We start from the raw sequence: 14569 nt of genomic DNA, 5'->3' as shown, positions 1-14569 counted from the left end.
AGTGCCGCAGAATGCCCCTGAAGATGTGTCAACAGGCGCGTTCAATATATTCTCGCGCGAACCTTGCGCCATCGCTCTAATGCGCTTGTGCCGTTAAGTGCGAATTTCCCACGGAGATTTCTAACATCGCTCATCCGGACGCAATCGCAAACCGCATCTCACTTGGCTCGCCCGAACCGAAGAAGCAGCTCAGGGCCGTATATTTAGAACTCTCGTTCGATGCTACGTAGTTTTATTTATTTATTTGCTCACATTTTATTACCGACGTATCCTCCTTCGTGTCGAGTGGCGGTCGGGGGTATTGCCGAAAAAGGAGGGATTAGCGTTAGCGAGTAAAAAGACAGCGCGATTTCTGAGTAGCCCTCGCATTTAGCACGGGCTCGCAATTAAGTGTGGAGGTGTGTTATAGTTATTCTCAAGCCTACCTTACGCAATCATCCCGTCGAAGAAAATCATCGCTGGTTGAACAAGCACGCAAAACGAAGACACACGATATACCTGTTTCTTTTTTCTTTCCATTTTTTTTTAATAAGCGTGTTTAGGGAGAAAGGTTGGTGCATAGGAATGGTTCCAGCTGCTTTCTTGCATAATAATTTGCTTCATGAAACTGTTTTGTGCCCTTGTTCGAGCAGTGTTATCTTCTTCGACGAGAGTGTGCAAGCTAGCCCAACCTCGAATCATGCCGACACTATATCATGCGTTGCTTTAAAACGCTACACGAGCCAACCAATGCGTACGATAATAATGATGAGCGATGACTCTCTTTTTCTTTTTCTGGGAAATAGCAGTAGTTGACAGGGATAATTAACAGGATAACGATAACGATTTGCGCGTTCAATATTGAAGCCAAAGCGCGTATGACAAGACAAATACGATGCCTCAATATGGCGAGGAGTATAAATTTGAGTTCAAGTGACTTTCACATCCCGAGAGCTATACGAACGAATGCTGGTTTCTTTCGAGGACGTTGGTACCGTCGCTGCGGATTATCACCACTCGCGCATTGCATACAAATGACAAACAACAACAAAAGGTCCCACTGCAGTCGCTTGACTTTGGGACCCTCGTCTGCATACTACATTCTACGAATTTTGTATTTTGAATGAATGAATAAACTGAACTGAACTGAAGCCGAAACGTGCTGCCCCAGCGTCTACCGCGAGTTGGAATCTCTCGGAAGTCTCTTGTGTTGTATGTTTCAATTTTTCTATCACCCCATTCAAAAGATACGTGATCAAAACTTTGCGTTTCGTCGGGTTAGCTCAAAGGGTATTAAGAACATACACGTAGTTTTATGAATAGTGGTTCACGCATGCTGATGATGCATAGTAGTTTAGTGGCGCAATGACTCTAAGTGGCCAACCAGGGTCATGGCTTTTTTTTCTTTCTGTGGTGTTGGTGACGACCAATATGATGACAACGTGTATTACGGTTGTATACAGACCTAAAATCATTCGCTCTTAACAAGCGTAAAATCTGTGCGTAAACAATACAGGTATGTCAATGATACCTGATGCAATCCATGTTTGTGTAATGAATCACACAGCCATGCATGCTGCAAAAGGTATGGAAAAGGTTCATACTGCAAAGTGTATACAATATAATCCCTAGCTATAAGTGTTGACAAAAGTTGAAGAAAAACTATTGCGAGCACTGAGAGGTTTCGAAGTTGCGCATGCTAGCCATGGCTTCTGCACACTCACGGACCACCACGTTTTCACACATCCTATAGCCGCTTACAAGTTGGCTAAGACAAAAGAGAGAGAGAAGACACAGGCTACAGCTTCTTTAGAATGATCATCATCAATCTCAGCCTATTTAATACTTACGCTTAAGGACACAAGCCACACCCAACGATCTCCAATTTAGCTTATGTTATGCGAAATCTTATGCGAGAGCCGAGAGCACAGGACCGGGTTGATCGGCGGAACATAAGAGAGGCCTTTGGCCTGCAGTGGGCGCAGTTAGGCTGTAGATGATGTGATATTATAGGAAACTGAAAGTACCGAACGAAAGTAACTATTGTAGAGGCAAACTGGGCACGACACCCGAAATATTGAGTGGTGTAGGATGAGCACACGTGCCTGCTCATTATATGTTGTTTCAAATACGGTTGGCATTTCAATGTCTGCTCGTCAAGGAGTGCGTTTATTTAAAGATACTTTTGTCATTTGAGCCGAACTAATAGCCACATTCAGCAACTGGTCAGTCTTTTTTTTTTTTTTTAGTGTTATTCAAGAAGCCTCGTACAGTCCTCCTCGCGAGTAATGCAGCGCGCACAACGCAGAAGACACCGCTGCCAGCAACAGCACACGTGTGCTGCTGCGGAAAGAGTATAGTGCAGTCAGTAAACTGCCGTTCGCGATCCAGTACTAAACAACGGTCCCGTTTTTCGCTGGGAAAGCTTCGCCGGAGGCAGCGGCGAAACTGCAGCAGCGATGAGATGTGGCGTTCGGGTATGGAAGGGGCGCCTCGGGCGGCGACGTACGTATACGTTTTCTGCACTCTTGCGTCGCGCAGTTTTTCGCACCATTCGGCGGCGGAAGGATCGCTTTTAGACTCGCAGCGTATGTCCGACGCAGTTGCTGCTGCCGCTTAGCAAATGGCCCACACCATCATCCGCACCAAGCGGCATTATTTTTCTCGATTTCTACTCTTTAGATTTATCCCGCCGGCCACTTCCCCGTGCCGACGATGGGCTTTTATACAACGCGCCGCGTCAGCTATATCGTGGCGTCCGCTCGGCGCGCGGGAGAGAAATACTATTGATTCCCTGTGGGCGCCACTGGATGGGGCTGAACTCACTACCACGCGTTGCTTTTGTTCTTCTTTCGCTTACTAGCACCCTCTTTTGTTCGCTTGTTACACGACGCCCCCTATTATTGCTCACTAGCGCGTAACAACGGTTGGTTAGCCGCGGCAGCAGTATTACGGAGACGGAAGAATAGGGCCGAAATGTTCTGGTCTTCTTCTTCTTCTTCTTCTTCTTCTTCTTCTTCTTCTTCTTCTTCTTCTTCTTCTTCTTCTTCTTCTTCTTCTTCTTCTGAGCGTAAATATAGCTGACAGTGGAAGTAGAGCGCGGCCAGAGCTGGACGCTTCTTCTTATTCTTCCGTACGCGGTGCATCTTCCCGATTTCGTACGGGCGTTCCCATTAGCCGTGGCGTATGCGAGCAATTTAGCGCGATTCGAAACGCAACGACTTCCGTCCTGGCAAGAGTGATCGATTTCGCGGATAAACCAGTCCCCAGTGCGCCATCTGCAGCGGGTCTTATTACTCAGCTTTCTTCAATGCTGTTTTTTTTTTGTCGTCCATTCCCAATGGCCCCCAGCTCGTCGCCTGGAAGCACGTACACGCGCACAATTCGGTAAAAGCGGCGAAATGCTTGAGATGAGTCTAAAGATGCGTTCTCACTCACTCTCTCTTTCTCAATCAATCAAACAATCAATCAATCAATCAATCACAAATATCAGTTACAAGCCTATGCATGCACACACACATACATACGGACGTACGAGCTCGCTCACTCTTTCATGTTCGTATAATTATGGCCGGACTGGGAGCAAACGCATGGTTACTTCACATAGGAAATCGTGATTCAGGAGGTGGCTTAGTTTGCAGTGCATACTCTTCCGCAAAATGGACATGCCGTACACGGTACCGATAATCTACGATGGCCCTATGAATGGTTTGCGACGTAGGTTAAAAAAAAAAAGAAATGCTTATATCGAGTTAACGTGCTGAATAGATGTTAAGAGGCACCCGCGCAGCAACCACACAGGAAGCTCAGCGCGCTGACCAAGTGACCACCGGTACCGGTCTGAGCCAATAGAATTAAACTGTACAAATACTGAGGATATCACCAAAACCGAAACTATATGCCCACAAGCTATGTTGTTAAGTATGCGAGGGAAAGACGACGTTATTATTTTATTTACTAAATTGTTTGCCATGTGCGCAAAGTTGTCATTAGGTGGTCTAACAGCTCTGCGAAAGTAAATGTGGGCTAGCAATCACCATACACTATCACTGGACACACACACACAAAAAAAAAAAGACGCGCGGTTTCATCCAATTCCGACAAATTACCGCACTTATGACGCACGCGCCACGCTTTTCCGAGGACTCAAAGCGGTCGCGGGCGCCCTGAAAAGGCGGCTTCATCCGAAGTGGGTCAAGCGTGGGAGTGGCATCACTCCTTTAGAAGAGACGGACGCCCTTCGTTCGGCTTTGAGAGGAAAGCCTTGTGCGCCGAGCGAGGGCCATCGACGACGGCACACCGTTATGCCACACTGACGGCCCCAGTACAAACACGCAGCCCTGTTCGAGGACCAGACGCGCCCTAAAGACACGGCCGTTCGTTCGTCGTTCGGGCCCTGTCCGCCTTCGAGAAACCTGCGCTGTCTTTTTCTCGCAGGACTCTGTCCTCTAAACTGGATAAAAAAAACACAAACAAAGGTGCTAAAGATATATAAACCCAGTACTTGTAGTGGGATGGAAAGAAGAATTAGAACAAAAGGCAAACGAACGATACCTCACAACGTCACAACAACAAAAGCGACAGAGCCGCTTTGTTTGACGAACACACGCGCCTCTTCAGTCATTGAGAGGCAGCTCGGAAACAAGGAGATTTTCTCTCTCTCTCTCTCTCTCTCTCTCTCTCTCCAAGTCTGCCTCTCTCTCAAAACGCTGTCTCCTCTCCCAACTCCGAACGTACCTTTCCCTTCCCTCACGCACTTCTTTTCAGCCCTCGTAGCGTCTTCGAGTGGCCGGAAAAGCATCGTCCAGAAAGGCGCGAGCCGCGCCTGGCCAAGCCGTATTGTGTTCTTCAAATTGCCGATTATGAACACCAAGCGCGCTCTTCTTCTCTCCCAAGCCGCGAAGCCGTGTTGGAAAGCCGAAGGAAAAGGAAAACCGCCCGCGCAGCACTTTGGGGCCGAGTTTGAGCCGCGCGCTTCAAGGCGTCGGCTGGGGTTCTCTGAACGCCACCGTCCGATGAGTGATGGTGCTGGCCCGCCACCGCAGCCGCTCTTTTCTCGCCCTGCCCTACGTCGGTATTTGGGTGCAGCGCTATTTGAAAGTCCCATTGGGCAGGCGGGGTTGCAGCTGTCGACGTCGACAGATCGAAGGGCACTCGAAAGAAGAAAAATGTGGCGTACATAATATTTGCTTTCGGCACGAGCGGTGTTCAGAAAGCTGAGAAATCAGTTTGAATTACGCATTACTGAAATTATTTGTGCAAGCTTAAAGTTCTAGCACTGGACGCACTTATGTTAGTTTGCGCTAATAAGTAGCGGTATTACGTTCCTTTACATGCGTTTTATGCGCGCCTGATTGTGTACACCTGCAAAACTTAACAATGAAATTTTCCGGGGGGGGGGGGGGGAGCAGATTCAATCCCCACGCGCCCCTCCTGGCTACGCTAATGATTTCGGTGATGAACCACGCGTTGCCGGTCACAAGTCGGCATAAAATGGTTGTCGACGAACAATCTACTAATTTTAATGGTCCTCCCTGGTCGGTCGCTTTTCGCCTGGACGCGCTGTCGTTTACGATTCCGTACGCGTCCGGGCGCATTGATTCATTGTTAATGATCGGTACCTTCAATGTTTTCCCATCATATTTTGTACACATGCTTCTGTCTGTCGAGGCTAACAAGCTCCATGAAATCACACGGACCCCCCCTTTTTTTTTTCGCAGTCAATTGCAGTTTTCTTGCAAGATTAGATGGGCAAACGTTATCGAGGTAAAGCGTTATTATTCGGGAGATACATCCAAATCGACGCCCGCATTTATACCTGTAGGAACTGCATTTCGTATCGAAATTTGTGCTTTCAACAAAAGCTTGCGCTTTAAAAAGAAGAGATAGATTGGGCACGTATATGCAGAGAGGTTAGATTTTGCGCACCGTTGGCAACCCACCAGTTTTTTTTTTCCGATTTGAAGAGAAATACCCAAGCCTGGGGCTCGGTGTCGTAGGCATTCGTATCCCGAGAAAGTCAACTACCCTTTCCACTCCCTTTTTCCCCTTCATTCCCACCTCTCCCAGTGACGCTGCACCGTACTCCCCCATGGGTTGCGGAAATGCACCCCTTTCCTACAATAAAACTGCTTTTGTCCCTATTACTACCAATATGGCAGCTAGTTAAGTATACCCCACACTGAGAGTAAGCGAAAGTGATAAAAGATGAAAGCCGCAATACTATTACCAGAAAATGGCTCTGGAAATTTCGACAACCTGGGTTTCTTTCACGTGGGCCCAAATATAAGCACACGGACCACAAGGGTTTCGAAGCCGCCGAAATTCAGACAGGGATTCACTACCGCCACCTTCGGCTCAGTAGTGGAGCCCAATTAGCACTTTGTCCTCACGGCGGGCATAAAAGAAATTGTGTCACACAGTGAGAATTGCGGGGAATAACCGGGTAGCCCAGGAGAAACTTTTAAAACGTTCCCGAATGCCCACAGGTACAACGTATACGTTGGTACAACAAGCGTAGTGATGGATGGTTTTCGAGAAATGTGACCTTGACATTTCTGAATAACAACAATGCGATGTTAACCGCGTCTAGGTAATCCAAGCAGGCACCGACACCTCCATAATAGGTACACATTTCGGCTTCCAAAACAAGCGAGAGACCCGGGGAAAATCCACGCAGAGTAGCGCAATGAAACCGAAGTGTTTACATACCTTGCATGAGTTCTGACTTACCGACGCCCCCCCCCCCCCCCCAATAAACAACTAACGTGGTTTTTGTTACAAGAAAATGCGCGTAAGACACACACCAGCGAGATAATGGCAGATGGTCTGCTGTTTCTTCCGTCTACAATGGCAAAGACACGCGGTTAATTAACGATTGGGCACTCTCCTCCAGAAGAGAAAAAAAGAAACGTGACTCGCCACGTAAAGGGTTGGGAGATGTCACGGTGTACGCTGCTTCGACCAAACCGTCTTCAGGTTCCCCCTGTTGGCTGCAGCCGTGCAGTACCATCTGTACCGACTCCAGTTCTATATATACCTGGCTGAATCCTCGCGCTTATACATGGCGCTGCACACAACTAGGAGCACGCGGCGCCGGGGATGAGAGAGGCTCGAGAGGACAGGGAAAAGGCAGTGCTGCACTGTGCCCGAAGAGTGCTGGGGCGGATCGACCTGATATAATGAAGAGGAGGGTGGGGAGGAGAGCAGGGGGGATGAATGCTAGACAAAAAAACAGTTCCTCTGATTTTTTTTGTTTTTTTTTTGCCCTTTCTACCGTGTTTCACCACAACTTCGGGGTCTTCGTGACTTTTAGAGACGAGAGAAAAAGAAAGGAGGAATTAGACGAGAGCACACACTAAATGTCGTAACCTTTTTTTCTTCTCGATTAGGGAAAGAGAGTCAGAGATGGGACTGACACAGGAAGCAGGGGTCGTGAAGGGAGTAAAGGAGAGCAAGGGATGACTCGGTTAAACGGAATTACAGCTTACGCCTCGTCGCCGGCGGGAAGAGAAATAGGAAAGAGAGAGAGTGAGTGTGTGGGGTTGTGGACGTGAGAAAAGGAGGAAGCGTTAGGGAGAGAACGAGAATGGTAGACGGAGATTTGATTGAAAATTATTGCGGCGGCGGCCGCCACCCTCTTAATGTGATCTCGCTCGACGAAAGCGAACGTGCTTGCACGTTTTCATTTCGCCTGGGTGCCGCCGCCGACGACGTGCTCGTCCTAATTTCATTTACGGTTTTCAGCTCCCGAACCACGAAGGGTGTTGCCATTTCACGACGTGTATACACACTCTTACCTTTGTTCCACAGCACACCCCTTTGTTTCCATTCTCGCACCATTTGTTTCGTCAATTGCATGAAAGCTTTCTTCCCCTTTTCCCTTTTTACATTTCTTTCTCTTTTTTGCACACAGTGCTTCGCAATTTGAACGCGAGTTGGCTATATTGAGCGTTTCGCCCTTCAGTAACACACGCCATTTATACGGTGACGTGCTGCTTTTTTGCCACCTGGGTCTCCTATTGTACCCCTGCCCCTGTCCTTCGCAGGTTGTACACACAGCTGGGAGATACAGAACGATATACTGCATGCGCATAAAACAAGATTTATTATATAAATGGTGTCTCGAACGTCCGCTAATTCTATTTTGAGAGAGCATCAGCGGTTTTGTACAAGGAAGAAAACTCGTTATTTTCGAGTTGTTTCTCACACGTGCCTGGAGGAGAAAGATGGAAACAGGAAATTAAAGGAAGACAGCGAGAATGGGTTGATAGCGCGTAGCTTGGTACCGCAGATTGATTGATGTACGACAGGAATAGCGTGGCCGGTGTAGTAAAAAGGACCGTACGTGGTCATGGACGTTGACCGTTCGACGCGGTTCATTCCAGAGATCGTTATTAGACTTTATGCGTGACACACACTCGTCTACGTGTGAAAATTCTATTGTGCATAATGTCACGCAGCAAATGTGCTACGCCTAAGAGTAACAGTCGTAAAAAAACAACAGCGACAAAAACAACGATAATCAGTAGCTCATTTCACCGAGACTCCTGCCAGCCGATGCCAGCCACGTATACGATGACGACGCTGAAATTCGACACTCGTCATCGGTCTGCTGCATCTTTTCCTCCCGTTCCGTTCACACATGAAAGGACACGCACATTTCCAGAAAGAACAACAACGGTCTTTCCAGCAGCCGGCTTTGATCGGGCTTAGCTTTCTCACGGCGCGAGTCCGGCGTGTCAGATCCCGCGGGAGGCTGGCCGGCTTCGAGCATCTCAATTTGGTCGCTCGCTCGGGCAGGGAAGGCATCGCCTCGCCCACTGCCCCGCCGCATTCTCTCACTCTCGATCCCTTTGTGCTCTTCGCCTGAGGTGACACGCGGGATTCGGCTGATGACAAGCGGCGAAGACGCGCGCGGGTCGTATATGCACCGCGCCCGAGCATCGCCGCCAACAACGCCCCACCTTTGTCGATTCTTTTGGGAGGCGAAAGTATACACCACAGTTGGTGAGTCACTTGAGACGTGACTCACGGCCGATAACAGCCGAAGCCGCAAACCGGCGACGCTGGGTTTATTCTCTCGGTTTTTTTTTTTTTTTACTGCCGCTACGTCGGGACTGCAGCGTCACGTGGGATTAATGCTGAGCCGCGGCTCTGGTGACGAGAACCGGCGGCCGATAGCCAATTACAGCCAACGCCACTCTCGCGCCCCGTCTACTTGAGGGTACGTCGCCCGGCTGCCAGACGGAGTGGCGAAAGTCGGTTGGGGCTGGCATTCAGAGAGATTAGCCACGAGCGCTTTGGTGATCGCGCGAAACAATACATTCAAACGTGCATGAAGGAAACACAAAAATAACTATAAGGTAGAGAGATCATTACGTCACGCACACAGCCTTGGCGAGTGGAACTCTTCATGAGACTATAGTCGCTTCTTCGTTTTCTGCGCAGTATATCAACCATTGTGTAATGTCTGTGAGAAAGATTGGAAGACACAGTCCGTTCGGCTGTGCTGCCGCAGCTTTGTCTGCACCATATCGTGTCCTACAATATTTATTAGAGGGAACTGTGTTGCTGCGATCGTCCAGTCAATATGTGAATGACCATACTTGTATGTGTGAATGACCACGCTTTCGACCACACTTGTGCTTTCGTTTATTATTGTGTTTTGGCGTTTGTTTTGGATAAAAGAACGGCTGGTTGCGGACAATGTGAGCTGTTTTTTTAATTGGTGAGCCTAAAAGCTTTAATATGGTGAAGTTGGACTGATGATCTTTTACAGCATTTCATCTTGAAACAAAGCGGCTGCAGTTTACACGAACACGAAGCTTAGGTAAATACATGAACTACCGATCACTATACCGTGCTGGATGAAGCGTTGCGCGTTGTAGCTGCCTTAGGAATTATCCCCAGATCTCACTCTAGTTTGCTTTCATGAAACACTACAGTCTGCACTGCACGCGCGCTCTGACGCGAGATCGCTTGTATAAAACTGATACGTTTGGCCGTTCTTATTGGCTTCAACAGCACCACATTGTGTTCTCCCCCCCCCCCCCCCCTTTTTTTTTCCTCCATGCTCGCACAACAAGAAGCAACAATACAGTTTCGCGGGACGTCCTCTGGTAGGAAAAAGTGCGGCACACTCGCCGCCAGTCGCCCACAGGTGGCGTTGGATAACACTCGCAGAAATTACGCGCATCCGGTGAAGTGGACGGGGAAGCGCCTTCCGCCATAGCGGTCGTAGCTCAATAGTTATACACCACTACACACCCTACACTCTCTGACTATATACTCTACATTCAACGCGATTATGATTAATCCATGTCTATGAGGAAAACATGCATAGCCACGATGCCTTTTATTTCCGCGATCCCATCTCCGAGATATCACATAATTCAAGAATAGGGAGATCATGTTTATTTTTTAAAATCTTTGTCAGAGTGCGAAAAAAAAAAAACGCCATATGCCGAGTGTAGTTTAATCACCCTCGAGGAAATGGCCCTTCAACTTTTTCGTGTCGCATGTGGGTGGGTGCGGAATTTAGGAATGCGTATTGCGTATCGCGTAGGAATGGCCTGCAGCGCGGCATGCAGCCAATGCGCATGCGAGAAGACGCTCGAGCACATTCTATATGCCCGCTGCACATCCTACCAGACTCAAGGACATTGTCCGTAAGTCGAGCTCTGCCATATGGATGCAATACGGCTATCAGAAAAACGAGTTTCTGCGAGGTCGGCCCACGCTTTCGTATACATGCACGATGCTTCGAAAGCTCTTTAGTGCTTCATGAAGACAACTGGATTTCACGAGCACCTTTGAACTAACAGCGCGATTTCGCGCTGTGTGTGTCCTCACTAACTAATCGATTCTTTCTACAGGCCTATGTGACCACCTTTAACTTTTGTGTAGTGCCACCGCTGCATACGCGCCAGCCGATTGACTGACAATCCTCCTTTTTTTTTCTCTCTTCTCTTTCCTCTATCTCTCATCTTTATTCTCCCTTCCTATTCCCCCAGCGTAGGGTAGCAAACCGGGCATGTGCCTGGTTAACCTCCCTGCCTTCCCTCTTGTTGTTTATCCCCCCCCCCCTCTTTTTCTTACTCTTGTCCCTTCCTTTTTATCCCAATATACGACCCCCCCACCCCACGTGTAGATTAGCCAACCGAGGCAAAGATTGGTTAAACTCCCTGCCTTTTCTCTTAGTTTATTTATCACCCTCTCTCTCAAGAACAAAAAAAAAAAAAACTGGTTGAGCCACGCGCATGACCGATGCACGAGTGTACGAATTAAGTGGTCTCACATTTCAAACTATAGAGTGAGCACTCCCGTTTGTTTGCATTGCACGGAAACCGGGCTGCGTATACACGTTAAAGCCCAATACGTCCAATGCGGGTTTTGGACAATGAACCGACGATACGAAAACCGAATGCTGTTGGTCGGATCTTATTCGCAGCAAGTAAACACAACGTGAACGATTCGACATTCCCATTGAAGAATGTGCACCTAACAGTGCGGGAACGTTTTCGACGTTTCAAGTAGCGCGGGTTCAGTGAACACGGAGGTTCATTAACGCGTGCGGCATTTCTGTTTGTATGTTCATTATAGGCTAGGCAGTCTCGAGTCTGTGCCTGCAGAAATAATTACAATTTTGGAGCCGCTAAATTTCGTGCTCAATTTAGATCTAAACCATATCCATTCGCGGCAGATTACGAGTGTGCAACAACCTCGTCTGCTTCCATAATTACTAATTACACATTTACGCACCAGACTCCTTTTAAATCAGCGCCACACGTGTAACTACATCTGCGTTTCTTGTTATCGAATGCTCTAATAACGGTATGTATCATGCAGGTGCGTAGCCAGAAATATTTTTCGGGGGGGGGGGGGGCACCTCTTTAGTTTCGGGAGTGACACACGTACCCCATTGAAATGGTCGTTTTTTCGCTTTCTATGCCATGGCGAAAAAAAATTTTCGGAGGGGTGGCGGGGGCACGTGCCCAGTGTGCCACCCCCTGACTATGTATCATGACAATTTTTGTTCAATGATTACATGCAGATAAAGTGTTGCCTTTCGTCTTCACATCAGTTCCAAGTTCCATAGCAAATAACACTACCGGACATGGTTTGTTTTTATGCTTGAAAGCATTTTTTTTATGATTGCCTTCTTTCACATTTATTGCATTCCTTGCTTTTTTTGTTAGTAAAAGCGAGAAAGAGCACCGTTGCAGTTTTTGACTAATTATCTATGATAAGAAAAAAAGCAAAGAAAATCGTCTGAAAGCTTATTCTTTCAAAAATATTTTTTATCGCAATAGCACCATAAAATAAATAAAAAAGCTGAGCATTCATCGCAAAAACCTTTCTCGTCCAAGTTCATTCAAGTGTTCGCACTAATATTCTTCCTTTCAGCAACAACTAAAAGGAAAACAAAGGATCATCAACGAAAAACCATGTGTTCGCGTCACCAGCTGTATGCCACGATCACTTCCCCAAATAATCACTCGAACAGCGTCAGTCCTACGAAACAAACTGTGACAGAAAGCTTATCAACGTGTATTCAGAACTGCCCCTGAAGAGACAGTACACATAACAGAGCAGCGTAAACACCTGCCGACTACAGGGACTGTATAACAACACGGAACGAGTTTCGCAACAACGCTAACGCAATTCCAAACAAGGACCTCATATATTCCGCACTTTTCTCCGATCCGTGTTTGTTTACAGCCCGGTGAACACTAAGCCGTTCACAGTACACGCGATGCGTGTTAGTGGTTCCTAGCGCATGCAGAGATGATGATCGCCAAGTGTTTACTTAGGATAACGTTAACAACACAGGAGTGGCCGTCGAAGCATTCTCATTACGGGTGTTATTGTAATACTTTGTCGAGAATGGCAAGCGCCGTGTGACGTACGAAAGTGCCTCGAACCTGACGAGCGATAACTCGCGAGTGAATTTAGAGCGCTGCAAGCCTCAGCTCGACCTGTCCCAGTTTGAATGTACCCTTAGGTGACTGCGTTTGTTCGTCAGTGTAAAGAAGCGGCCAAAACAACGCTAAAGGAACCCGAGTTTTTGGTGTCAAATATCAGTAACGCAAAGTATTTTAGAAAAATGAACAAAAATGAGTGTTCAGTTTTGTGTCATGGCTACTACAGTTTACGAGGCCACTAAACTGTAATATTTCGCCGAAGCGGCAGCCAATATTAATGTTTGAGTACTAAGCCAACAGTTTGCGATGGCATGAGAAGCTGTTTGATGGTATGAAGTCATGTAGAAGGTATAATCACAACAACAACAACAACAACAGCAGCAAAATTAGATGTATGTGCTTTTTCTACGTGCAAACGGCTCGTATCTCCGTACTTACGAGAAACGAAAGCGGCGGTAAGCATGACCACTCTAAAAGCGTTCCCGCAAACTGAGACATCAGGTCTGTACATTTTACGTCACGTATTTGGCATCCGCACTAAACCACATGCTCCACTTTTCTGAGTGACGAACTCACCGTTATTTCGTAGTAGGCGTGCTGGGCCGGCGAATGGGGCACTCTGGAGGCGGTCATGCTCCGGGTATCCGATAGGGCGATCACCGCCGGTCCGTCGTAGCCCACCGTCGACACGGCGTACGAAGGAGACAGCGTGCTGCCATGCACGGTCCAAATCCCCGGCGACGGAAGCGTCGACGACGCCGTAGCGTACGCCGCAGCACGGCCCGACGGCAACGGCGGCGGAGAAGCATCGCACGATCCGACGCGTGCCATCATCACACCGCGTGCCGCACCGAAATGCTGCGAGCGATCCAGCTTCGTTCTTCTAGCGTCTTCCGCTAGGAAGGGGGCGGGGACACTCTTTTCGTCGTCTGTTCAACACTGACAATCAATCACTCTAACGGTCATCTGTGGCCAAACTCGCGGTAACACAACGCAACACAACGGGAACCCCAGGAGTGAGGGAGCACGCGCGTATCCGTTCACATGGAGAAGCAACAGCGCGGTCCACAGCACCGGCTGGTTTCACATCGGGCGCGCCGCGCCGAACAACACTACACACCACCAGCGCCAACGCTGCTCCGAACGCGGGAACCGACCGACCCTGGAGTGAAGACGGGCGAAACAACGCGGGCCGCTCGCCATCCAACACACGCCGCCGCCACCTGCTTCTTCCTTCCACGCAAGAGGAAAGCAGGAGAGGAGGTTGAAAAGCGGGCATGACACGCGCGCGCACGCTCGAAAACGACGGCGGGCCAATCGGAGCTCGCGTCTCGCCCCAAAGCGGCCAATCGAAGTACGAGTTTCGGTTTCGCTTGGGTGGCGCTTACGTGTCTTGCAGCGCGCGAGGTTTCGGTTTTGGATTTCGGTCGCGTGCGCGATGGGCGCCCTGCTCTTCATTTCGCCTTTTTATTTGTATTATTAGTAGTAACTCTCTCTCTCTTACACTCTCTGTCGGCTAACACTCGTTCGTGCGGCGAGATGTCTTTTGTTAGCATCATCGTTGGCGCCGAGCGCCGCTTGCGTGCTGCGGCGCTTGTTGCGTTTATTTCCGTCGGCCGCGGTGGTGAGCGGTTCTTGCGGAGACAATAAACGAATGACGCGTT

At 48.5% G+C, this 14569-nt stretch overlaps 1 protein-coding gene across 2 annotated transcripts in view; it reads right to left on the bottom strand.

The window, feature by feature from the left end:
• LOC119169689 (uncharacterized) overlaps positions 1-14126 on the bottom strand; it is a 489699-nt gene extending 475573 nt beyond the window's left edge. For both annotated transcript variants that reach the window (XM_075886975.1, XM_075886976.1), the window contains exon 1: positions 13482-14126. In XM_075886975.1, the coding sequence (XP_075743090.1) occupies positions 13482-13739 (258 nt within the window). In that variant the 5' untranslated portion in view covers positions 13740-14126. The remainder of the gene's footprint in view (positions 1-13481) is intronic.
• Positions 14127-14569: the final 443 nt, after the last annotated feature.

Source organism: Rhipicephalus microplus, chromosome 2 (genome assembly GCF_043290135.1).
Source record: "Rhipicephalus microplus isolate Deutch F79 chromosome 2, USDA_Rmic, whole genome shotgun sequence".
Lineage (NCBI taxonomy): Eukaryota > Metazoa > Arthropoda > Arachnida > Ixodida > Ixodidae > Rhipicephalus > Rhipicephalus microplus.
This window is presented reverse-complemented; position numbering and strand designations above follow the sequence as displayed.